The sequence below is a fragment of the Trachurus japonicus genome, chromosome 16 (assembly GCF_045865225.1).
Source record: "Trachurus japonicus isolate A0001 chromosome 16, Traja_1.0".
Lineage (NCBI taxonomy): Eukaryota > Metazoa > Chordata > Actinopteri > Carangiformes > Carangidae > Trachurus > Trachurus japonicus.
Genome location: NC_140922.1, coordinates 27206646 through 27233250, shown reverse-complemented (window position 1 = coordinate 27233250; position 26605 = coordinate 27206646). Strand labels below are relative to the sequence as shown.

At 43.8% G+C, this 26605-nt stretch overlaps 1 protein-coding gene across 3 annotated transcripts in view; it reads right to left on the bottom strand.

Annotated features, from left to right (window-relative positions):
• Positions 1–26605, bottom strand: part of vps13b (vacuolar protein sorting 13 homolog B) — a 349921-nt gene that overhangs the window by 6179 nt on the left and 317137 nt on the right. For all 3 annotated transcript variants that reach the window (XM_085802924.1, XM_085802922.1, XM_085802923.1), the window contains 12 exons: positions 25284–25472; positions 24449–24595; positions 22851–23140; positions 22106–22233; positions 21815–22011; positions 19328–19446; positions 16792–17251; positions 15796–15960; positions 15427–15655; positions 13303–13479; positions 2266–2436; positions 1225–1401 (listed from right to left, as the gene is read on the bottom strand). In XM_085802924.1, coding sequence (XP_085659050.1) covers positions 1225–1401; positions 2266–2436; positions 13303–13479; positions 15427–15655; positions 15796–15960; positions 16792–17251; positions 19328–19446; positions 21815–22011; positions 22106–22233; positions 22851–23140; positions 24449–24595; positions 25284–25472 — 2449 coding nt within the window. The remainder of the gene's footprint in view (positions 1–1224; positions 1402–2265; positions 2437–13302; positions 13480–15426; positions 15656–15795; positions 15961–16791; positions 17252–19327; positions 19447–21814; positions 22012–22105; positions 22234–22850; positions 23141–24448; positions 24596–25283; positions 25473–26605) is intronic.

The following is a 26605-nucleotide window of genomic DNA, read 5'->3' as shown; positions in this document are numbered from 1 at the left end:
ATGGAGTGTGACAGGATTACATCACAAATCAATGCAGTTGATCTCCCTGTATTAACATCAGATTGAGTTGTGTGTGTGTGTGTGTGTGTGTGTGTGTGTGTCACAGCTGAGGCTTTATGCTGATGTTGTATAAGTTTGTGTTTGTGTGTGAGCTCAGAGGAACAGATATGAAGCTGCTCACCTCGTTACCACCAACACACACACACACAAACTGACCCACTTCTCACCTCCCTCACCCCAATAAAACACTAACTCCACAGGCCTTAACTGCCCAAATGCATGTATGATTAGCCATGTGTGTGTGTGTGTGCTGCAGCGCTGAAGGCCAAGAGGAGGATAAATAGTGAGTTTGTTCATCCATTTATGATTTTCCTGACACATTAACTCTACTGTCATTCATCTATGTGTTTATTAGACTATTGTTGCTTAAAGGGATAGTTCAGTTCATTACATTTACTGTATATGTCAGTGCAAGCTATTTTTAGAACAGCGGAGCAGAGCCGTGAGCTGCTCAGAGCTATGCTACGGAGGCTAATGAGATTTCTTGGTTTCCCTCATGAAACTCATCAAATACACAATCCAACAACTCCAAAACACTCTGGTGGACAAGTTGTGACCTGCACATTCACCACGCTATGAGATAATAACAGAACGTTATGAGACAGAGTTGTTTTCCAGGTAAATTCATGCAAAACTGCTGATGCACGTTCCCGTTGGGGGCGGTTTTTCAGCAGCAGTCTCTGCATTTACCTCTAAAACAACTCTGTCTGGTAACGTTCTGTTATTATCTCATAGCGTGGTGAATGTGCAGGTCACAACTTGTCCACCAGAGCGTTTTGGAGTTGTTGGATTGTGTATTTGATGAGTTTGATGAGGGAAACCAAGAAATTCCATTAGCCTCCGTAGCGTAGCTCTGAGCAGCTCACGGCTCTGCTCCGCCGTTCTAAAAACAGCTTGCACTGACAATTAAAGGTAACGAACCTACTCCTAAAACTATAGGGATTATAGCAATGGGCCAATTTGCCAAAATGTTGAACTATCCCTTTAAGTCTCCTTGGTAAGTTTTAGATTAACGAAATTAAAATGGTTAAAAGGTTCCTGTGCTTTATATTTCCAGACAACAGTAACAGTAACAACTAAACAGAAGTTATCAGCTTTTCTACAGTTGGTCTACAAAACCATGTTGAGTTCAGGTTCATTCACCATGGTTTCAACTAAACTCACCGTATCCAGTCTGCGACACCAGTTCAGCGGCTCCTCCGATGGGCTTGGTGAAAACTCCCACAATGCCTTTCCCCACTCCAGAGATGACTCCTTTGGCTTTGCTTCCAGCTGAACTCTGCAAGTCCCAGTTCCTCTGGAAGTTCTGCATGGGCTGGTCCACGATGCCGGCGATCGCTCCTGCACAGCACAGATACACACTGCTTTGTTAATAATTACAGAATAATTCAAAACATTTTGTGGATAAAAAAAGAAAAAAAAAACATGATTGTAATTCAGAAAGACATGGGAAACACACACAGAATCCAAAGAGTCATGCATTTATATAAGAATCGCAGGAATTCTTCTTCTACTTCACCGGAGAAAATATCTGAGCGTTCATTTTTATGCATTACACAGATGTTGTGATTTACAGTGCAACTCAGAAATTATAATCCACTGTAACCCCGAGATGCGAGCAGCTGTTTGGTCTCAATGACAATCTGCTCAGTGTGCGTTTGAGTCGGAGGGTTTTTACTGCCTTCTGGGTGTTTATTGAATCCCTGCTGCGCTGTCTCCACTGCTCCGTCTCACTGCTCTCAGTCGCTCTGTGTGTGTGTCTGTGTGTGTGTGTGTGTGTGTGTGTGTGTGTGTGTGTGTGTGTCTCTTTCAGTGTGTGTCTTTGGACAGCAGATGAAATGTGTGTGGGGCAGAACCTGATGTGGAGGCCTGAGGGATTAAAACTGCATTGGTCTCGACTGGCTAATATCATAAACAAAAATATCTGTATTTACTGCTCAATTTAGTGTCTCTATGAGTTAATTTATTATTTATTTTAATCGCATTTTATTATTCATGTCTTCCAAAAATCTGGAAAACAACAAGCCTGAGCTGCAGGAACGTGGGAAACTTTTGGGAAAAGTTCAACTAAATCCTGATTTTACACAGTGGCCATAAAAATATGTCATTGTGCTACGGTGTTTTGGATTTATCATTGTCAACAACGCACATGTAAATAAATAATAAATAAAAACAGTGATGTCATCATGAGAGAGCTGTAGCTACCTAACAAGCTGATGCCGAGGCGGGACAGTCCCTGTCTCAGTCCGTCCCCGAGGCTCTCGGGCAGCTGCCGCCTCCACTCCTCCTGCCGGTTGTAGTGCTCCTCGTCCAGCGACAGGCGGTCCATGTTGCGGGCCAGACTCGTGGCCAAGTTGGTGATGGACGTCAGCGTACCTGAATAAAGACGTGTTGGAATTTAATCTTCACAGTTTGCAGCGACTTTATTAAAACTGCATGGAGGCAGTGATGGACTTTAATACTCTGTAAGGATAAGTCAGGACATTTACAGCGGCTACCGTACTGTATGACAGACATGTTATTACGCCATACACTAACACATCCCATGTGTAACACGTGTAACCCTTTAAAGTAAGAATAGGATTTAGATATAATAGGCCAAAAATTCATCAGAAGCTCTAAGATCGACTACGGAGCCCAGGATTGACCAACCGATGCTCAGGAACGACACAACACAGTGTATTCTCTTTAAGAAACAAATGATGCTTCCCTTTTTATTGCAGGATGGGAAGACCACATTAATAACACATTTATAACACTCTTACCCGGGTAAGTATGAAAAATAAAAAATAAAATAAAGTTCTGCAGCTGCTTTAATTTCTAGTGTTCAGTTCAGTCACTTATCACCGTATAGGTGAAATATCAGTCCCACCTCACTTGTGTGTGGGTGGTGCGTGTGTGTGTACTGGTGCAAAAGGATTCAGATTCCACGACGTCGGTTTCTCAGGATTCTCCGGGGTCTGGCTCGCCATCAACTTCAACTGGCTCCAACTTCCAGGTAGGTCCGTATCTCAATGGTATCCAACGAAAAAAACCTGACCTACGATAAGTAGGATCAGAGCATTCATTGTCATTTTCTAAACTCTCAATGACTTATAGAAAATAAATCATGTTAAATCTACACTTAAACTCTACTTCAATAGAGAATAATTATTTGTACTGAATTACTGTTGTAATATGACATTACAATTATCAGCAATAAAATATACAACATTCAAATGAGCAAATTATGTTATTAATGTTGTTGAAATAACCTTTCAAAAACCCAATATCAACATATTCTGTGCTATTTACATGGTAATATTCACACAAACATCATTAGCCATTAAGAAAATAAAATATATAATGTGCACAGTTTTTAACTTGTGGCTAAATGTGCTTAAAGTTCAGAAATAAAGTGCTAAACACACCCAAAATACAGCTCAGTGTGCATAGAAACAGTAAACAAAAGAGAAAATAAACATCACCTATGCAACCTTTAAAATATTGGATAAATGCTTCAGCATGAATGTATCTAGTGTGTCTGCACTGAAGCTAATTAGCACAGGGAGCTAGCGCTCCGACATTAGCTCGTATGCTAACAGTTAGCTCGTTCCGCTATTAGCATTAGCGATTTAGCATTTAGCATTTAGAATCGGTTGCTCACCGATGCTTTTCTCCTCCCGAGCGGCTCCTCCAACTGCACTCGCGCAGGTCCTGGTCGTCCGGGGGATCTTCTCCAACAGCTTTCTCTGTGTTTTATCCGTGTTTTTTATTGTTTCCACCGTCCACAGTGTGTTTTTCGTGACTCGTGTCGGCTCGTGTTCAATGTGGCTTGCTCTCCTCCTTCCAGCAGCTTCAAGAGGAAGTGAACCTGCTCCGATCGGGTCAGTGGGAGGGAGCTTCTCCTCCGATTGGATGAAAAGATCGTCTTCCGACCAGCTCTTTCAAACTAAAACTCCACATAACTTTTTTCTATTACAGTTCTGTTCTTCTTTTTAAGTGAATATCGGTATTTTAATCAATAACAAAGTATTATATTTAATTAATTGATTTATCCACTATGAATTTCACTGTTTTTAGTTCAAACATCTTGGTTTTTAGATATATAATGAACTAATTTACTGCTTTTAACTCTATTACCTCTGTTTTTAATACACAATAAAAATACTTTTAATACACATTTTTAACCTGGGTTACACCCTCCCCTCTTGAATCTATGCACGCCTCTGTGCATGGGAACTGTTGTCCGATAACAGGTTGAAGGATGAGTTCAGGTTAGTCTGTTCGGCTTCCAATAGCACTTCGGTAAGAGCGGTGCTCAGGCCTTGAAACAGAGATTGAACAATGGACACCAGTGGACTGCCAAGACGTGAATACTGCAACCGTTCAGGCCTCTCTCTGTTTCTGGTTGAACGTCGCACAGTATCACTGGAATCTCCTGAGCCATTATTAATCTCTCTTTCCTTTCTTCCAACAGGGACATCCTTTCCAGCAGGAACATCTTCGGCGGATCCAGGGACATTGGTAGGTAAGTATTCACTTGATGAGTCTGTAGTCGTTACTTCTTTTTCAGGTTCTGTGCGAGACGAAGCAACAGGTAGAACTTCAGGTAGGTCTCCTGCTTCGGTGCTGCATACATCGCCACATGGATTGTCAGGTAAGTGATCGTCATTCGTTTGAGCATCAACAGGTAAGTGATCTTCACTGACTGGAGCATCAACAGGTAAGTGTTCTTCACCAACTGGAGCGTCAACAGGTAAGTGTTCGGATAGGTTCCTCCCCTCGTTCTTTGGCGAAGGGGTCTCAAGGTGGATGTTTGGTCTAGGAACTTCATAGACAGTTGTGAATCTTGTGATTTCTTTATCAGGCTGCTCTCTGAACCACTCGTATGGAACGTCATCCTCAGAGTCGCACTGATCTTGTACATCTTCAGACTGTTCAACAGACTTTCGTGTTCGTGGTTTGCGTGGTTTTGGCAAATCTGGTCTTTCAACATTCAGTGGAAGAGAACCGCAGGGTAGTACAAGGTCTCTGTGAAGGGTTCGCAAGGGGCCTTCCTTGTTCTCAGGTCTGAGGGTGTAGACTGGGAGATCTCCGGCTTGCTTCACCACCACATAGACATCCGTCTCCCACTTATCGGCAAGCTTGTGTTTGCCGCGCAGGCGGACAGCTCTCACCAACACCCTGTCGCCAGCCTCCAACTTAGAAGCAGTGACACGGCTGTCGAATCTTGCCTTGTTCCTCGCTGCTGTCTTTGCTGCATTTTGAGAGGCTATCTTGTAACTCTCTTCCAGATGTGACTTTAGTCTTTGAACGTACTGTGAGTGGGACTTGAACTCACCGTCCTTCAAGGGTAACCCGAAGGCTAGATCGACAGGTAGCCTCGGTTGACGACCGAACATAAGTTCATAGGGTGTGAACCCTGTTACATCATTCTTCGTACAGTTGTACGCGTGTACGAGAGGTTTCACAAAGTTTCGCCACTGTGATTTGTCTTTGTTGTCAAGTGTTCCCAGCATACTCAGCAACGTTCTATTGAAACGTTCGACTGGGTTCCCTCTGGGATGATAGGGTGTCGTACGGATTTTACGGATTCCAGCAATTTTGCAGAGCTCTTTGATTGTCCGTGACTCGAAGTCAGGTCCTTGGTCGCTATGCAATCGCTCCGGGATTCCATAATGAACCATGAAGTTGTCCCAAAGGCACCTGGCGACGGTCTGAGCTTTCTGATTTGGCGTTGGTATGGCAACTGCATACTTCGTAAAATGATCCGTTATCACCAGAATATCCTTCGTATTGCTTCTATCAGGCTCAACAGACAAGAAGTCCATACAAACAAGCTCTAAAGGCCTGGTGGATGTTATGTTCACCAGCGGTGCGGCCTTTTCTGGTTGTGCTTTTCTGCGGATGCACCGTTCGCAGGTCTTGATTTTTCTTTCGACATCAGCCGCCATCTTTGGCCAGAAAAATCTGGTCCGTACCAAATCCAAGGTACGTTCGGTACCTAGGTGGCCCATATCATTGTGAAGACTCTGAAGAACAACCGTCCGGAGCTCCTCAGGTAAGACAAGTTGATATGTGACTCTGCCATTATCTTGACGTCTTCTGTATAGTACATCATTTTGTATTTCGAGACGATTCCACTCCCTTAAAAGGAAGGGAATGTCGGGAAGTTCTTTTCTGACCGTTGGAGGCAACTTTTCTCCACTTTCGATTTGAGCTATTACCTCTCGGAGACAGGGGTCAGCTCGCTGCACATCTCTGATTTCAACCTCGGACAGATGAGGGAGACCGGGTAAGCCACCATGCTCGACCACAAAACTGTCCGGCAGGGCCTCAGGAGAGGTTGCAAGGGATTGCACCAGCGCCATGCCTCCATCGCTGTCTCCACGATCATCTGGTGTGCCACAAACAAGATATCTCTCACAGATGGCGTGCACGATGTCTTGGCTCACACCACCCTCAAGTTCAGCCAAATGTGTTCGTGTGAACTGATCGATGCGCTCCTGTTCTTTCTGGGACTTCAGGTCATTCGAGAGCTCTCCGTGTGGCCTCCTAGAAAGACCGTCCGCATCACAGTTCAGTTTACCTGGCCGGTATTGGAGCGTGAAGGTGAATGTTGAGAGGGCTGCCAGCCATCTGTAACTGGTGGCGTCCAGTTTGGCACTGGTAAGGACGTATGTCAGGGGGTTACTGTCGGTTATGACAGTGAATTGGTTACCGTACAGGTAATCACTAAATTTTTCGACAACAGCCCACTTTAAAGCTAGGAATTCTAGCTTGTGCGCCGGGTATCTTGACTCGCTGCGCGACAGGCCCCTGCTAGCGTACGCGATCACTCGCATGTGGCCATCTTGTTCTTGGTATAAGGCTGCCCCAAGGCCCGTCGTACTGGCGTCGGTGTGGAGGACGTACGGCACCTTGGGATCAGCGAACCCGAGAACAGGAGCTGTGGTGAGCTTCTCGATGATGGTGTTGAACGCTAGCTCACAGCTGTCAGTCCAGCGATCACCGAACGGCTTCTTTGGATCGTGGTATGTCTGGTAAGTCGGTGTCTTGTGCTTGGTGTTTTTGTGTAGTGGGGGATAACCCGATGTCAAGTCAGTGAGGGGTCTGACTATGCTGGAATAGTCTTTTATGAATCTTCTGTAGTACCCCGAAAACCCGAGAAAAGACCTTAGCTGTTTCAGGTCTTGAGGTCTTGGCCACTTTTTCAGGGCTTCCACTTTTCCGGGGTCGGTTCCCACTCCGTCCTGGGACACGATATGCCCCAAATACTTGACTGACTTTTGGAAAAACTTGCATTTCTCCGGGGAGAGCTTTAGGCCGAACTCTCGCAGACGGGTCAAAACTTTCATCAGCCTCACTTCGTGCTCTTCCAATGTTTTGGAAAAAACAATGATGTCATCCAGAAACACAAGAACTTCTTTTAGATTCATCTCCCCCATACATCTCTCCATTAGACGTTGGAACGTGCTCGGAGCGTTTGTGACGCCTTGAGGCATCCGATTAAATTCCCAAAACCCCATGGGACAGACGAAGGCGGTTTTGGGTTTATCCGCTTCTTCTACCTCTATCTGATAATAACCGGATTTTAGGTCGAGGACCGAAAACCACTTTGATCCGGTGAGTGTAGAGAAGGCTTCTTCCAGGTTTGGGAGCGCGTAAGCATCCTTCACAGTCTGGAGATTGAGTTTCCTATAATCAATACAGAGACGGACGTCTCCGTTCTTCTTCCTCACTACAACTATAGGAGACGAGAATGAGGAGTCAGACTCTCTGATCACTCCAGCTTGAAGCAGTTCTTGTAGATGCTTACGGACGGCTTCCAGGTCATGGGGATGGATGGGGCGGGCTCTGTGTTTGAACGGCGTCTCATCGGAGAGCTTTATTTGATGCTTGACTTGGTCAGTCCTGCCGAAATCAAGGTCATTCTGTGCAAAAACGTCTGGCATGCTGTTCAGTTTCTTTGTGATGTGCTCTTTCCATTCGGCGGGAATGGGAGAATCACTGAAGTTGAACGTGATGTCGGACTTCTGGAGAGAGTCTGATCTTGAGGTAAGTACACCATGTTCTTTTGAGTAAACTCTCTGAAAGGCACTGATCTCACCAATAATACACCGCTGAGGAACGATAACATCGTGGTCTGACTCGTTGGTAAGTATTACTGGGACTTTGCATGGCTGTTTAGTTGGCAAATCAACAAGACAGGTTTTCACCAGCAACCCACCTGGCAACGAAGATGAGGAAGGATGTTCCAGGACCACTGATTTCTCAGTAGCGAACCTACTGGCTGCAACACAACCTTCCAAGACGACGGTTTGGCCAGCTGGGACCAACTGGGGGCCTTTGCCGTGCATCTTCACCAGCCCAAGGTTTCCATCCTTACTTTGTCTCAGCCGCAGCTCAAGGACTTTGAGAACGGCTTTGTAGCCATGTGCTGTCGGTTGCTGTGTCTCAGAAGCCGTTTCACAGTACATCTCATACAATACATCGAGCGTGTTGGTACCTACAAGCATGAGCGAATCATTGACAGCGTGAACATCTGGAACCACCAAAGCGAGTGTTGGTACCTCAATTTCCACTCCTAGGAACTCTTTGGGAAAGGTGATGTTCAGCTCAATGTATCCCAGGTAAGGTACACACTGGCCATTGGCTCCTTGAACTTCCAGTAATTCGAACAGTGGCTTGATTTCATGCTCAGAAAGGTTTTGCTGATAGAACGATTGAGGGACTGTGGTGACCTGGGAGCCAGTGTCCAATAGGGATGTCGTGAGGCTCCCTTCCACTTCCACACGTGCTGTGCTCTTTGTACCGACCAAACCTTTAGGTAGCTTGAAGGGTTGAGCTCTTGTGTGAGACTGCTTTAGCATAGCACGTTGCTTGACTTTCGGTTTGGGTTCAGGGGGACCTGGTTGATTAGTCTCAGTTCTTGTCTGTCCCGCGACAGGAACTGAACTCAGTTTAAAAGAAAAGGAGAGGTGTTCTGTGACTCCCACATCTGCTGTCGTTGTCTCAGTTCTTTTCTTTTGGCTGCTACCAGGGCAGGGTTGGCATCAGACTCACAGGTGGCAACCATGTGCCCATCCTCCCCACAGCGAAAGCAGTACCAAGGCTTTGGTTTGGAAGTTGCACTCCTATGAGAAGGTAAGTTGGTTTCTGTGGTTGCATGGTCAGGTTTTTGTTTTTCTTTCACTTTCACCTTTTCTTGGTTGGGAGACGCTTTGTTTTTCTTTTTCATGAGGGATGTTAGCTGACTTTTCAGGTCTGCAACTTGCTTCCTTAGCTCATGTATGCTACTAGCATCAGACTCAGCTTGGGTCTCACCGCAGTTGCACACAGTTTGCACGTGGGACGCAGCTTTCTGTTTTGTGGTACCCAAGTGTTGTTTCATTCTCATGACCTTGGCTTCTTGCTTTTCCTCTTCAGTGCGTAAAAGCTTTAAAAGCTCAGCAAATGATGGAGGGTTCTGTTTTTTCTGTTCTAGGTGGAGGTCAGCAAGCAGGGCGTTGTCCCAACAGCCCCTGCAAAACTGTCGGAGTAGGTGTTTGTCTCCGTCCTGTGCTGGGACACCTCCTCTGCGTACAGCGTTACCCAGGGCAACCTGAAGGCGCTGCAGGTACGTAGATGATCTTTCTCCAGAATCCTGGAATGTGCTCATGAACCGCACAAACAGTTCTTCTCCATCTTCAACTGTGGCAAACGCAGAGTCTAACAATTGCAGATAGGCCGTAGGAGGCGCTTCAGGACCAAGATGCCTGATGACATCAGAAGCTGGAACAAGAAGACTCTCAAGGATTTTACGAGTTTTATCAAGGTCAGAGACAGAAATATCTTTCATCATCAAATCAACATGGGACCTCCAAGTGTCATAATCTACCTCACTGTATGGTCGAGGGATCTTCCCAGAGAAACCTCTCAGTCTCAGGGTAGAGTGAGAGTGTGGGGGTCTGTCTTCACTCCTCACGATGTGCTCCACCACTATCTTTTGCACCTCAGGTGGGTTGAGCTCACTGGGACTCAGGGTTGAAGGTGTCTTTGGGTTAAAGGTGGGAGCAGTTGTTCTCTGATTAACATCAGGGGGACCAAGATCAATGAGAGGGGGAGCACCAACCAACAGCTGTGATGTAACGTCATGCTGGCTGGGCTGTGCAGCCTTCTCAGCTTCCAGTGAGTGTTGGGGGGAAGTAACAGGCTCACTAGATTCAGCACCATCGATAGATTCCTCTATTTGTGACATTACCTCCTTTAACACCTGCTCGAAATCCTTTCCACTGAGTTTGGCGATTGCTTTCAGCTTGTCCAGGTAAGTTTGTGTGACATCACTGCTTACCTTTTGTGTGTAGACACTTGCCAGGGCTCGAACATGGAAGGTGACATCAGGACTGACTGACGATGGGTGAGTACGAGGCAAAAGAGGTTCTAACGCTTGCATTGCAGTGCCATGGTTATACTCTACTATCAGGTTTGTATGAAACTCTGTAGTTGGGTCATCTATCTTCTCAGCCCTATTGATTGAACCATAGGTTTGCAAAAAGTCAAGAATCTCTTCATCTTTTTCTGATCCTGTCAACCCACTCACTATAACTGCATTTGGAACCTTGATGCCTAATTTATCAATGACTTCCATTTTTTAGCAATGTATATTATCATGAAAATAAAAATGAATTGGTTTGTTCCAGGCGATCGTTTGGCAAATAACTAGGCTCCTGGCTGGCTCGCCACTTGTTGTAACACGTGTAACCCTTTAAAGTAAGAATAGGATTTAGATATAATAGGCCAAAAATTCATCAGAAGCTCTAAGATCGACTACGGAGCCCAGGATTGACCAACCGATGCTCAGGAACGACACAACACAGTGTATTCTCTTTAAGAAACAAATGATGCTTCCCTTTTTATTGCAGGATGGGAAGACCACATTAATAACACATTTATAACACTCTTACCCGGGTAAGTATGAAAAATAAAAAATAAAATAAAGTTCTGCAGCTGCTTTAATTTCTAGTGTTCAGTTCAGTCACTTATCACCGTATAGGTGAAATATCAGTCCCACCTCACTTGTGTGTGGGTGGTGCGTGTGTGTGTACTGGTGCAAAAGGATTCAGATTCCACGACGTCGGTTTCTCAGGATTCTCCGGGGTCTGGCTCGCCATCAACTTCAACTGGCTCCAACTTCCAGGTAGGTCCGTATCTCAATGGTATCCAACGAAAAAAACCTGACCTACGATAAGTAGGATCAGAGCATTCATTGTCATTTTCTAAACTCTCAATGACTTATAGAAAATAAATCATGTTAAATCTACACTTAAACTCTACTTCAATAGAGAATAATTATTTGTACTGAATTACTGTTGTAATATGACATTACAATTATCAGCAATAAAATATACAACATTCAAATGAGCAAATTATGTTATTAATGTTGTTGAAATAACCTTTCAAAAACCCAATATCAACATATTCTGTGCTATTTACATGGTAATATTCACACAAACATCATTAGCCATTAAGAAAATAAAATATATAATGTGCACAGTTTTTAACTTGTGGCTAAATGTGCTTAAAGTTCAGAAATAAAGTGCTAAACACACCCAAAATACAGCTCAGTGTGCATAGAAACAGTAAACAAAAGAGAAAATAAACATCACCTATGCAACCTTTAAAATATTGGATAAATGCTTCAGCATGAATGTATCTAGTGTGTCTGCACTGAAGCTAATTAGCACAGGGAGCTAGCGCTCCGACATTAGCTCGTATGCTAACAGTTAGCTCGTTCCGCTATTAGCATTAGCGATTTAGCATTTAGCATTTAGAATCGGTTGCTCACCGATGCTTTTCTCCTCCCGAGCGGCTCCTCCAACTGCACTCGCGCAGGTCCTGGTCGTCCGGGGGATCTTCTCCAACAGCTTTCTCTGTGTTTTATCCGTGTTTTTTATTGTTTCCACCGTCCACAGTGTGTTTTTCGTGACTCGTGTCGGCTCGTGTTCAATGTGGCTTGCTCTCCTCCTTCCAGCAGCTTCAAGAGGAAGTGAACCTGCTCCGATCGGGTCAGTGGGAGGGAGCTTCTCCTCCGATTGGATGAAAAGATCGTCTTCCGACCAGCTCTTTCAAACTAAAACTCCACATAACTTTTTTCTATTACAGTTCTGTTCTTCTTTTTAAGTGAATATCGGTATTTTAATCAATAACAAAGTATTATATTTAATTAATTGATTTATCCACTATGAATTTCACTGTTTTTAGTTCAAACATCTTGGTTTTTAGATATATAATGAACTAATTTACTGCTTTTAACTCTATTACCTCTGTTTTTAATACACAATAAAAATACTTTTAATACACATTTTTAACCTGGGTTACACATGTCCCATTCATGCTTTGGAGAAGTGCTCTTTTCGACAATTGTACTCTATTTTGTACATTGTTTTTCTATGTTTATTCCTCTCTCGCCCCCAGAAGTCCGATTTAAAGATGTGCAGTCTATGGCTCTAACTCAGTGTTTTTCAACCTTGGGGTCGGGACCCAAGGTGGGGTCGCCTGGAATTCAAATAGGGTCGCCTGAAATGTTTTTTAACTAATTATTATTCTTTTCCCTTTCTCGAATATAAATAGAGTCGAGATAAAATGCAACATCTAAAAATACCTGAGCTGGTGCATCCTGATTGACAGCCGCGATCACATGACTGCACATGATTGTGGGGTTGCCAGAAATTTGTGATGTCAAAATGGGGTCACAAGCCAAAAAAAAGTTGGGAACCACTGTTCAATTTATCTATGAAATAATCTCTTACATGCTTAGAAATGATTTCAAATTTATCATAGGACAACGCAAACATGCGGTTCCAACACTGGAAACACTCATCAACTCAAAGTCTTTAGTTTTCTCACAAGGCACTTCTTTGGAAAATAAATCCTTGGTGGGGTCTGAAAAAGTCACACAGAGCTCTGGTAGCCGATGTCACAGTATGATACATAATTTTCCAGGACAACTGAAGCTGTTCCAGGACATTTTACTATTTTTTCTCATTTTCCATGACTGGAATATTGGTCAACCATTTTCCAGGTTTTCCAGGACGAGTGGGAACCCCGTCAGTGCATACGTGGTTTTCAAAAAGTATTTTTTCAGAGATGAAGTGCTGGGTCAATGATTCAATAATAATTTGTGCAGAACTAGATGCTGCTTGAGTCTAGAATAACATATTAAGAGATAACTGTGAATAAATGAATAAACATAAATAGAGCAAAGACTGTGCGCGTTACCTTTGGAGATGTGTTTGACGAAGGACGTGGTTCCTCTGGAGACGCCGCTGACAAACGCTCCGGGTCCTCGGGTCAGACCCTCGTACGGCAGGCGGAAGAAGTCCGACACACCGTTACCGATGCTGCGCACCAGGCTGGCAGGACTGCCGAGGATCTCCAAAGAGCCCACAACCCAACCTGAGACAGAGGAACAACACAGGAAGTCAGAAGGTTATGTTTATGTCCATAAATACTATGGTGCTGCTACTTTATGAGGTCAAATACCGTATATTCATATTTAATATGTTAGAAAAAGGAATCTGTAGGCTATGTAATTAATAAAAACACCAATAATGCTGGGATATTTGTTTTATATTCATTTATCAGCAGTGTTAGAAATATTCCTTAAACCTTTTCACGCTGACAAACCACTGAGAAAAGTGAATTTATAAACTATTCCTGAGTGTAATTTCCAGTTTCAGCCTTGGTTCTGTTTTCTGAGGGAACATCAACTTTAACTGTGTTGTTTTTGGAGGCAGCCACGTAAAAACACTATGTACAGAAAATAATACTGCATAATCCCACAATCATTTCTTTTTTTAATGCTCCTGAATGAATTTTGCATTTAACAGAAATAAAAAAAAAGAAAGAAACACATCTGGAACGGCTGCTCTTTTTCATAGGAACATTCGACATACCAGCCGTTTGAGTGAACTCACTCTCATTATCTTCTATGAGCCAGAAACGGTTTGGAGCGAGGACTCGACCAATCAAAACAACTCACAGAACAACCACAGCTACAGAGTCTAATGTTTTACATAATGATTATATGTTCAACTGTGCAATTAATCTGAACACAGAGGTTCACAAACACACACACACACACACACACACACACACACACACACACACACCACACACACACACACACACACAGACACACACACACACACACACACACACACACACACACACACACACACACACACACACACACACTCCTGCATGGAATCACACATGTGCCACATCTAGATTTACAGTCTCATACTATCTCACTTCTCTCATTCAACCGTAGAGTCTCCGTCAGGTGGCACGGCTCATTGATATTTATGCGCTGACAATTGCATCACAAAAATCAAACGGCCGTCTCTCCTCTCTCTGCTCTTACTCGCTGTCAATTTGCTCCTGAGTGATGGACTCTAATGGGAGGTAACCAACTCCAGTGGGGCCGAGCGGTCGTTTTTTGTTTTACATGGTCTCCCAGTTGTGGTTTGGGTAAAAGCATAAAGTCCTGACAGGAGCTGATGTTTACAGGGCTGAGTCATGCCTTTAAATGCACACACACACATACACACACATGCATGTGCGCTGGAGTGTACGTGTATAGACTGAGCAGTATCCATATGTTTATAAGTCTTTGCATGTGCAGGCCGTGGATTTACGCCTGTGGGTGTACGTGTGGTTGTAGTATAGGACCATACATCCTAGAGCTAATCAGTCCCAGAATGCAACGCTTCCAGGAGTCCTACTACCTTCTCCGCGATGACTCAGGAAGAGGAGAACGCGGTGAGGTGATGTGTTGAAATACGAGCAGAAATGAGGGCTCTAACGAGAGACAGCGGGGAGGAAGCATCCGGCCAGAACGGTGATTTCTGATGTGGAAATGTCTGGGTTAAATCAGACCATGTGTGGCGTCGGCAGAGCCTTCCACTGCACCGACCGGAGGACAATGCGAGAGCGCGGCGTGGTGCTTTTACAGTACAGGGGCCTCCATAAGTCCGACTTAGAGCTGGTGGCCGTGTGCAGATTAACCATAACATCCTGCTTACACGCACAGTGTGAAGCCTGAGTCAGACCTTACGATGAAACAGTAAATTATGACAAAAAGAGAGGCTAAATCTTTTCTGGGGATTCCAGTCATTCAGTTTTTTTTGTTTCTGGTGCTCAACAGTTTTACTGCACTCTGGCTCCCACGAGCCCCTGGTGCTCATGGGAGCTTCACAAGTTCATCTCTTGTCTTGGTGAGAAACCCAGTGAAGCACAAATCATGTATTTTCCTCTGTAAATAATGCGTAAACAACAAAACACGAGCTGGATATGTAGCATTTAGACAAACAGCTGCGTGTGTCTCTCTCTCTGTCCTACCAGCTCTGAAGAGGGCTCCTGCTGCGTAGTGCATGGCCAGAGCGTGGACCAGCTGTCTGGCGGTGGTGCAGAGCGGGCCCCTCTCGAACAGGGAGAAGGAGAGAGGAGTGTGGTCCGAGGCGATGTACAGCTTCAGGGAGGCGTGGATGCTGACCAGCAGGTTGACCGGCTGGATGGTCAGCTTCTGCAGCCGCACCGGGTTGACCAGCGCCTGCATCGACTGGAGCACCTGGCAAGACGTTAATATCACGATATCAGTCATAAGGAACATTTCAGCTGAACATGCAACAACGGTGCGGTTGAAATCTAATGAAAATGCAGCAGCGTCTAGATAAAGTGCTATAACTAAATAAAGTGTGACTAGTGCACCTGCTCAGGGAGGGTGGGGGCGGGTCCAGTGTGTCTGCTCCTCGGGGTCGGTGCTATCGCCGAGGCGATAGCTCTGTCTGGGATGTAGGTGTAGAACAGGGTCTTGATGTAGTAAACAAAGGTGTCTTCAAGATAGACTCTGGCAGGCTGCAGCTGGAAGGTGACCTGAGGAGAAGGCGAAGATTGATAATTAGTTAATTGACCCAGATAATGAACTAAATGTCTGATCTCTGTCAACAGTTTCTGAGTTTGCAGAAATTATTATTATTATCGCTTTAAATCTATATATTTTTGTTATATTTTTGGTATTTGTCAGACTTTTGACATTTTATATAATATGAAAGTGGCATCCCTGCTTTGACTTTCTTCTTTTGTCAGTAACCCTTTATAATAAGTGCACACTATTAAGCATTAGTTAAGCTTTATATACTGATCTCATCATTTATAACACATGAATACTCATTAGTATTGTATGTAGTTTATAAATACAGTTAAAAATGTTTTACTCATCATTGATAAGCACTAACTGTATTTATAAACTACAAACTAATGAGTATTCATGTGTTATAAATGAAGAATTCAGTATTTATTAATGCTTAATAGTGTGTACTTATTATAAAGTGTTACCCTTTTGTCAATACAACATTCCCTTTATATGTTGAGTTTTACAGCATACTGAATAAAAAGTTATTGTTATTTTTAAATCAAATATTATTGCAAAACACAACAGTGTCTCTGAAAGAAGAAGTGACTTATGAGGTGATTACTTCTGTATGTAGTTATGTGCCTGATGTTTGTTATGGTGTACCACATGGTTACTGTGAAGTATGTGACTGCTGGAGTTACAGAAGTGGATTTTAGTTGCAGAATTGTGTTCATTAAATCAGAAAAGTAGAAAAATAAAGGATTCTCAGCTTATCAAATAGACAGCAGCAGCAGAAAAAGAAGAAATGTCAGTAAAGAGGCAGCAGAGACAAAGAGAGGAATGAATCCCACCTCCTCCACGGTGCATTTGTCTCCAGCCAGCATCATCCTCAGCTGCAGAAAACAGGAGCGCTTGAACTCCTCCAAGGCCTCAGGAGACTCCGAGGGGTTTGCATCTCTGCTCCACGGACCCCCGGGATCACCACTAACCCCGCTTCTCTGATCCTGGCACAGCAGCACGGGGAAGTGGAAGCTGGCTCGGTTGTACAGCTGGTTGTCGACCTGCAGGCTGGAGCAGTAGACCTCGATCAGAGACGTGTCCAGCATCAGAGCCGAGACGAGCGCCGTGTCCACGGCGGGGTCGGCCGCCAGCTCCGACAGGGGGAGGGAGGGGGGCGCCGGCGCCAGGCTGAGCAGCAACTTGGTCAGCGTGAGTCTCAGCAGCTCCACAGATCCAGAGGGACTAGTGATGTCATCACTCAGCGCCACACTGGTCTCACTGAAGAGGACTCTGAAGGACAGTTTGGACGACCTGAAAATGAAACAGAGATTATAAACACGACAGTACCATGTTATATACTAGGAAAAAAGACAAAAACATAATAATAATAAAGTTTCAATGATGTCTAATGTATTTAAAGGGATAGTTCAACATTTTGGCAAATTGGCCCATTGCCATAATCCCTATAGTTTTAGCAGTAGGTTTGTTACCTTTAATTGTCGGTGCAAGCTGTTTTTAGAACGGTGGAGCAGAGCTGCGAGCTGCTCAGAGCTACGCTAAGGAGGCTACGGAGACGGAGTTGTTTTAGAGGTAAATCCATGCAAAACCGCTGATGCGCGTTCCCATCGAGGGCAGTTTTTCGGCAAGCAGTATCTGTATTTACCTCTAAAACAACTCTGTCTTGTAACGTTCTGTTATCTCATAGCGTGGTGAATGTGCAGGTCACAACTTGTCCACCAGAGCGTTTTGGAGTTGTTGGATTGTGAATTTGATGAGTTTGATGAGGGAAACCAAGAAATCCCATTAGCCTCTGTAGCGTAGCTCTGAGCAGTTTACGGCTCTGCTCCACCATTCTAAAAATAGCTTGCACCAACAATTAAAGGTAACGAACCTACTGCTATGACTATAGCGATTATGGGAATGGGCCAATTGGCCAAAATGTTGAACTATCCCTTTAATATAATGCTGAGATTTTTGTTTTATCCTTAATCTTTTCACGCTGACAAACCACTGAGAAAAGTGAATTTATAAACTATTCCTGAGTGTAATTTCCAGTTTCAGCCTTGGTTCTGTTTTCTGAGGGAACATCAACTTTAACTGTGTTGTTTTTGGAGGCAGCCACGTAAAAACACTATGTACAGAAAATAATACTGCATAATCCCACAATCATTTTTTTTTATGATTCTGAATGAATTTTGCATTTAGCAGAAGTAAAAAAAAGAAACACATCTGGAACGGCTGCTCTTTTTCATAGGAACATTCGACATACCAGCCGTTTGAGTGAACTCACTCTCATTATCTTCTATGAGTCAGAAACGATTTGGCATCTGATTCTAGTGAGGATTAATGAATTTCTTGCCACATTATTACATTTTGCATGTCATTTGTTTACATTGACCTCATATGTGATCATATTTATCTCCTGTTTTGCCATAAGGCCAAAGCAGCTATGTGTTGATACAGTGGAATAAAGCTTCAACACAGAGGAACTTAGGAAAACAGGTGCAAATAAATAAAACAAAATTCAGGAAAATGCCTGATTTGACAACACCTGTGTAGTATTTACAAAAAAAAGTGCTGTGCAGGTGAAACACAAAACCACTCAGAAAACAAAAACGATGTGTGAAAACAATAAAACAGGCAAATAAAGAAACAACAGAGCTGGTGTCTGGATGAGTTTGTTGTGTCTATGGCGACTTTAGAGGTTACCAAGGTTGACTGCCCATAAATGGTGTTGAAAGAATAAGCTAAAATGTAAGTTTGTGCTGTCGTCAGTGTCTTTAAACAGGAAAAAGGAGTTAATAAGTATAAACTACTATTAAATAGGGATGTCAGTAAGTAAATGAGTAAAAACTATGCAGATACATGTGATTAACACTAGTTTCCGTGCAGAGTGCTGAAGAAGACATGCAGAAAGAGGAGAGTCACTATGAGTCTCTGGCTGTGCAGATGCTGCCAGATGTTGTCCAGGACATCTTCTTCCTCTCTTCCTCTCACCATATTTTTCTTTTTCTTTTTCTAAATGCTACACACATGTTCTCAGATTGGTGAAGACGTTGTGTTTTGACTGTTTTGCATGGACTGTGTTTAGGTTGCAGCTCATAATGTGCAAATTATTTCAAGTCAAGACAAACACCAGGAGGTTTTTAGTGCCCTCCTGTGGTGAGGGAGGATGAGGCCCTGTGTGTTTCCCTCATGTTCGGACTCGACTACAGTAACAGCTGCTGCATGAATGATGATGAAACCTGCCTGTTAACAATGATCATAAAGGAGTCTGAAGTGAAGACAGTAAAAGTCGCACTGGTAGATAAATTTATGATGGTTCAAATATGTAAGGAGCATAAAACAAAAGTAAAAGCTCTGCATCCGTGTGTGCAAAACATATACCTGCTGTGCTGGTTGATCACAGGGTCCACACTGCCCTCTGGTGCCAGAGACAAGACCAGGGTGCCTCTCTCATACACCACGCCGACGTAGAGACACCCGAAGCCAGGCAGGAACACCACCTGAACGACAAAATAATGTGTGGTGAGATGCATTAAGCCTTAAATAACCTTAAATAAACTTTGAAGAGGCGACTTAACACATCCACAGATTCATAGCTCAGTGTTCATGTTGCTGTGTGTGTGTGTGTGTGTTTCAGAGCCGACATGTGTCCGACTTTAACCTCCAGAGTGATCATCATTCCCCCTCGTGACGAATGGGAGCAGATCCCCGCTGAACACTTTGCTGAGCAGTCATAACAAGTCTGACCTTTGTTGCCCACTGCCCCCCCCCTCCCCACTACCACGGAGGTCAGACTGCGACCTCACAGTAACCAGAGATACACAGCCCCAACCTCAACCCCCGACCTGCAGCTGGCTAGACACAACAGCAAACATTAGACACACCGCTCTCTAACATCTCGCTAAACCGCACAGTTACACACCGACCAGAACCAGAAACACTTGGACTGTGATGTCTACTTCTTGAATGTTGCATCGCTTCAAATTAAGAAAGTGAAATCTCATAAAAAGCACGTAAAAGAAATGACGAGTGTTGATGATGATTTGTCCACTTTTCAGACGAGGGATGATGGAGGAGTTGGATCGTTTGACTTGGTCATTAACGCACTTTTACATCATATCTGACCTTTGATAAGCAACAAAACCGAGTACACACACACACACATGATTCACAATTGCATTAAAAACCCAGGGGTCAGTGCTTCTAACTTTATCTGTGGGAACTGTTTCAGCGGCTGATTGGACCGTGTGAAGGATAGTGCATAAAATCAACATGTTACGAGACGGCATCCAAGAAGAAAACTGAAGAAAAATGGAGAGAGATGAAACTTTTTGCCAGAGAACACGAGGACGCCTGATGAACGCTGGCAGCACATTCTTTGGGTCGGATAAAACCAGAATCAATTTGTTTGAATCAGGTGGGGCCCAGCATGTTTTGGACTGGAGCAGAACCTGGCCGGGAGAACCACGGAGAAACGTGGATGTTGTGGGACTCTCGCTGGGCCTCTCTCTATCTGTGGGGCTGCATTCATAGAAAAGGTGTGTGTGTATTGCAAGTTTGAATACACAACCAACATCGCACCCCCCCCTTTCATCGTCTCAAGAAGCTTGGCAGGTGCGAGCAACATGACACTGATCCCAAACACACCGTAAAAATCGCACCAGTTTGTAAAAGAGGGAAACAGTGAAAACTACGACCTGGCCAAGTATGTTCCCTGACTTGGGTCCAATAGAAAACCTTTGGACTACTTTACAGTAAAAATGTTGAGCAACAAAAGTTCTCCAGCAAAGAAACATCTGAAAAGAATCATGTGTGAAGAATGGCAGAACATCTCTCTGCAGATTTGTGAATGGAAAAAAAAAAAGAGAGAAAAAGAGAAAAAGACAGGAATTTGTAGAGGAGCGAAGCCGAGTGTTGTTGCAGGTGGTTCGTAAACAACGGATGTTTCGGTTAGTTTCTGCTTCTCAAATGATTTGGTTTCATTTTTCCTTGGATTAAAAACAAACAAACAGAGGCGTTGAGGCGTGCCCTCTGTGTTGTTGTTGTTCTTAAAGTGTATTTGCCCCACAAAAATGGAACACCTTGCCTGACACAGTTAGACATGCCACATCAGTAGCCATTTTTTAAAAACCTATCTTTTTTCAACAGCATTCAGTTGAACCGTGTGCATATCTCCATGTGTGGTTGTGTGGTTGTGTGCGTATGTGTGAGTTTAAGTGTGTATGTGGTGATTGTTTACGTGCACTTGCACTTGCACTCTCCGATTGATTTCTAATTGATTTTCTATGACTGTTTTTACTGTAAGTACGTATACCTGTTGTGAAGCACATTGAGTCTGCCTTGTGCATGAAATGCGCTTTATAAATAAAGTTGAATTGAATTGAATTGAATAAACTTTTCAACCCGTGACCCGGGAGTGACGTGCATTGGGGATTACTACTGTATGTTTCAGCATTAATCTCTCCTAATGTGTTTAATTTTGGAGACAGCCACTCGGAGATCTTCCATGTTTAGACGCGACCTGTAAGCATCTAAAGATGAGGAGGAAAATGTATTTGCATGGTTTTATTTAAAATTTAAAATTTAAATTTTCTACTTGCATCTTTTTTTTTATACAATTACTGTTAAAATGCAGTATTTAGAATAATTTTCAAATGTTATTTGATTTCTGGAAATCATCACACAACCCCACTTATAGGCTATTATCTCATTTGTGAAAGGATTTGGGTAGACAACATGTGTTCGCTTCTTTCTGCCCCCTTTCATTCAGGAGTTTTATTTTCTTTTTTCAATGAATGAAACAAATAAATAAACTAAAGTAAACTTTGGGAACCCCTGGTGTACGGTACGGTACATGACTGCTTCTACCTGAGTGCCGAGGCAGTTGATGTCTATGGGGTCGGTCCAGTCGGTGGTGGCGCTGTGGCTCGAGGTGGTTTTCAGCAGCAGCGTGGGCAACGTCTCCTGCCTGCACTCGGGGAAACTGGAGAAGTGTTGGTAGAGCTCATGGTGCAGAGAGCAGTTGGCAGGCAGAGGACGGCAGTAGACTTCAGTCCTGGGAGTTTCTGTGACAAACCAGAGAAAATAGTGTCACTGAGGGATAATAAAGTTAAACCCAATAACCCCTAGTGTGGTCAGACCTCGCCCCCTTTTCCCCACCTTTGACGTTTTCCTTCAACAGCAGCGGGATGGGACACTTGTTGTGGACGAGCATGCGAGGAGACGGGTCCTCGTTCAGAGTGATGTACGTCACCCCGAGGTGCTCCTGATACGTCAGTACTATGGCTCTGCAAAACATAAAAACACAAACACATAAATAAACGCTCCACAGACAGCTCGTATCCCAACCCCTCCTAAACCACACGCCGAAGAGACACACACACACACCCAATGGCGTGCTGAACGTCACATTACTGCTGTGGTCATTTGCAAAATCTCTTCATTGACAGAATTGCCCTAACCAAAGTCAGGCAGTGACACAACATAAGTGTTTCTGTTTATATCTGGGTCTGGCAGCACATACACATAGATAAACCAGTGAAGCTTAGACGGCAAAACACAAGAAGACAAAGGTTTGACTGTGAAAGACAGAAAAGATTTGCTCATCTGGCCTATTTACTGTATCTGCCGCCGTGTGTGTGCCACAGAAAAATGAAAGAGTAAAACTAAGTAACAAAGACATAAAATAGATTGAGAGGGACTGATTGCTCAAGACAAGCTGAGAGATTGACAGTGGAAATGTTGAGGGCATTTCTCCTTTTGCCTCGTCTCCAGCGTTTAACAAGCTGTGACCAGCCACAGTGCCTCTCTTGCTTGATGTCTGGTGCCAGCTGGGAGTTCAGAAACCTCGCTCTAAATGGACTGTTACAGCCAGCAAACCACAAATGCTCCGCTTGCTACCCACCTGCTGTTAAGGCCAAGTCCAGAGTCTAGTTCCCCAGGAACAGACAAACTCTGCCTGGGGAAGTCTGGTCGGACCGGAGCGGGGAGGCTCCACGCCGCGGATCCAACTCCTCCGGCGTCGGGCCTGGGAAACAGGCTGAAGAGCATGTGTTTGAGCGGCAGAGGGTACTCCACCTTTCCCTGGACGCTGGTTTGGAGGAGGTCCCAGCATGGCACCGAGTAGGGCTTGGCCGAGGACGCCTCTTCAGAGGGAGCCAGGCTGAACACTGCTGTCTCTGGTATCTCACAGGCCTGGGGAGAGAGACAGACCATAATACAAACATAATGAGGAAAGAAAGAGAAAAGAAGAGAAGAGGAGGGAGGGCAGTGGGTAGAGAGAGGGTAAAGGAAAATAAAAATAATACAATAAAGCCAGGAGGAGGCAGATGAGGAAGGCAAACAAACATAATGAATAAAAGCTTTGATGGAAAGAAAAAAAAGACCAGACAAGAAAACACAGAGGTGCGGAGAACAAATGAGAATAAATAGTGAGTGGGTGGGTGGACAGAAGTTGCATTTAGAAAAAAGGATATGGGATGGGACATGGAGTCAAAAGAAGAAAAGAAAAGACGAAGATGCAAGTGATTACAACAAAAGATACATGGTAAAACCACATTGTTATTGTACTCTCTTCTTTCTCCCACTGAGCTTAGCGCTAAATTGGTAGCAGAGGAGCCCTGCTGCGCTGGTTTAGCAGCCTGTGCACAGCGAGTAGTGGAGGACTACGGGGATTAGGCACTAAGCATGATGAATAGACCAACTAAAAAGGCATTCCTAGCCTTGTTTGTGGTCTGTGTTATTGTTAAGCCCAGCGCCCGCTATTTAGTTTTTTAGGCTCTTTTTTTTTTCAAGTTTTTCAGTCAATTAGTGGCAACTGGCAAGCACTGCCATCCTCCTTTAAGGAGATCTGAAGGCTCGTTAGATGACATCACTACATTGTTGCTCTCTTTGGGGACAAGCAGCAGATGAAAGTGAGAAGGGGAAACCTGCATTCAATTCTGGGTGTTTGTCTAATGTCCCTATGAAGTGCCATTGCCACATTGTGAGAACGGTGGAGGGTGGAGGAGGAGTGGGGGGGACTAGGAACATGATCTGATGGAAAACGGCTTGCTGTGTGCCTGCAATGTGGACGTTGTGCTGTGCGGTCGTGATGGTGGGGTGGATGTGTGTGTGAGTAATGGGCGTAGGGAATATACTGTATGTGTGAAGCCTCAGGAACTGCAGTGGGACAGAGGAGACATGATGCAGAAACCCTACGCGTACATTATTATACAACAACAGATGATTATATGAGGTAGCAGCGTGGAACGGGAGCTACAGTACGGGCCTCGAAATTGACATTATTTCACAGAGCAAAACACTTCAGCTGGTTTTTGAGACTTGGAGACTGGGCAGATGTTGTGTGATGTATGAAATATTTTCCCCTCCTTTTCCAAGTGCCTTGAAGTCTCGCCTCACATGTTTTAGCACGACGCCAGCAGCACAAGCAGTTGTTACACATGTTTAGATGAAGAAGAGGAAAATCTAAATCTCATCAAGTCAGTGTTTATGGTACAGTACCTGGTCGTCGGCTGCTAAAGCGTGGTCCGTCAGCAGAGGCCTGTAATGCACGGTGTAAGGAGTGGCGTTGACCAGGATGGTTCGGTCCTCGATCTGGAGGATCTGGATGCCGTGTCTCACCACAGACGACACGCAGAACTGACACAGCTATGAAAAGAAAAAAAAAAACAACAGTCAGTAAATTGTCAGCTATCGATGAGAAAAAGAACGTTTAGTTGAGAGATCTGGAGATCATCTTCATGTGGCGAGATGCTGAGCTAATAAAGTTGATGCAATAATAAAAGATATATTCAAAAATGTTTTAATAAAAAATTCATTTTGCTGCCGTCTGTTTAAAATCTGCTGAAAAACTGTTTTCAGTTACAGTGTTGTAGTAAAAACATTTCCATTGGTCCATCTGTCGTCTAAAGGTACAATTCAGTGACTTAAAATGACAATTTAAAGACCTAAACTTGATGCTCTGATAATGTTTTTAAGGTCACATTACCTTTTCCAATCTCAAAATCTGTTCCTTTTATCCCCACTTTCTTGTTTTGGTATCAGTATATATCTAAACACGTGAACAGTTTGGCTTTCACTACAGTTGGCTTGTGGTAGAAAAACAGCTGATGAATAAAAAACAGCTGAAAACCAGCATGTAATTCAATAAACACACCAGAACTTGTAAAATGCATTCTGATATATTACAACAAAGTTCCCTATTAAAAGCCTAATGTGTCTTGACTTGATAATTCAATAAACTACTTCACTTCCCCCCTTTGTTCAGGAGAAGAAAAAAAAAAAAACACCTTTTTAAATATCAGGACATTTATGGTTACATGTTATTAAAGTTCACCTTCTGCTTTCCAGGGAAGGCGCCCAGGGTGATGTCAGCCTCCACGTACCCCTCCTCGTCCAGGGTGACCACCTCCGAGCCCGAGCCCTCCTTCCAGCGGGGAGAAGTCAGGTCGTGGACCAGTTTCAGTGCCGTGGACTTGTGCACGGTGTTGGTGTGGGCCCAGTAGATACCAATCTGGAAGGCTTCCTGGATGGTGGGAGGGAAAGATGCACATAAAAGTGGAGAAAAAAAGGAAAAAGAGGTCAGATCACTGTCGGCCATGACGGACAATTCCTCCTATTGAAACTGACTGTATGTGATTGCGTTTTGGAAGCAGTCGCACGTCGGGGTCAAACGTGGCTCCGTTGCCAAAAAGTGTTTCTGACAGTGTCCGTGTTCCCCGCATTTTTATTTATTTTTTTGCTCAAACCGTCCGGGCAACTGAAGACTATACACCGTCCTCCATCACTGAAGCCTGTGTTATGAGAACGTAATTTAAAAGCCTCACAAATGTTTGAGTGACAGCTGTTTCAGATGCTCAAACCCCCATCAACTCTCTCGCTCTCTTTGCCTTTGTTGTTCCATGACAAATAGCAGGGCGCTATGGAAACAATGCTTTATTTGTTTCTATTTCACAGGCTATTGCACATTTACCACTTTTTTTATTTTGTTTCTTTGCGCTGAACCGTATCAGCACTTGTTCTTTGATACGTTGCCTTCTCACTTAGCTCCGGGTTAGTGGCAGAAAAAAATCTGTTTATGTGTGTGTGTTATGTTCCACAGGGGGAAAACCATCTGCAGACCTCTTCTTCTGATCTCAGAGCAGCAGTGAGAGCGACATGCCTACAGTATATGGTGACACAGCTTGGCTGCAGATAAATGCTTAGGCAGGGAATATTGTTGTAATGCTCTGGTGAATGATCTCAGGTTTTGTGCTTATTAGTCCAGACTGTAATGAGAAAAAAAAAAGAAAAGAAGCTGGTTTCGTTCTGAAGGCTGCAGACAGACTCTTCCAGGTCTTGATGTAAAAATAAAATATATCTTAAGTGAAATATTAGGATCGCTGTAAACCATGAAGTCACCAAGATCTTGGAAAGCGTACAGTCTATTAATGTCTTTCAAAGGCAGAATTAGTTTTACTGGTCAAATTGTGTCCTGATTGGAAACATTTGAAAGTTGAGATTCATGTGCAGTGACTCCCTTTGATGTAGCAATGCATGATGGCGTGATATGTTAAGTATTACATAAGAAATCTGAGTCGAACAGAAAATTTCAAATTCAATTTCAGTTTATACTTTTACATCTGAAGTTTACTTTACTTGACATGGGGAGCATTACTG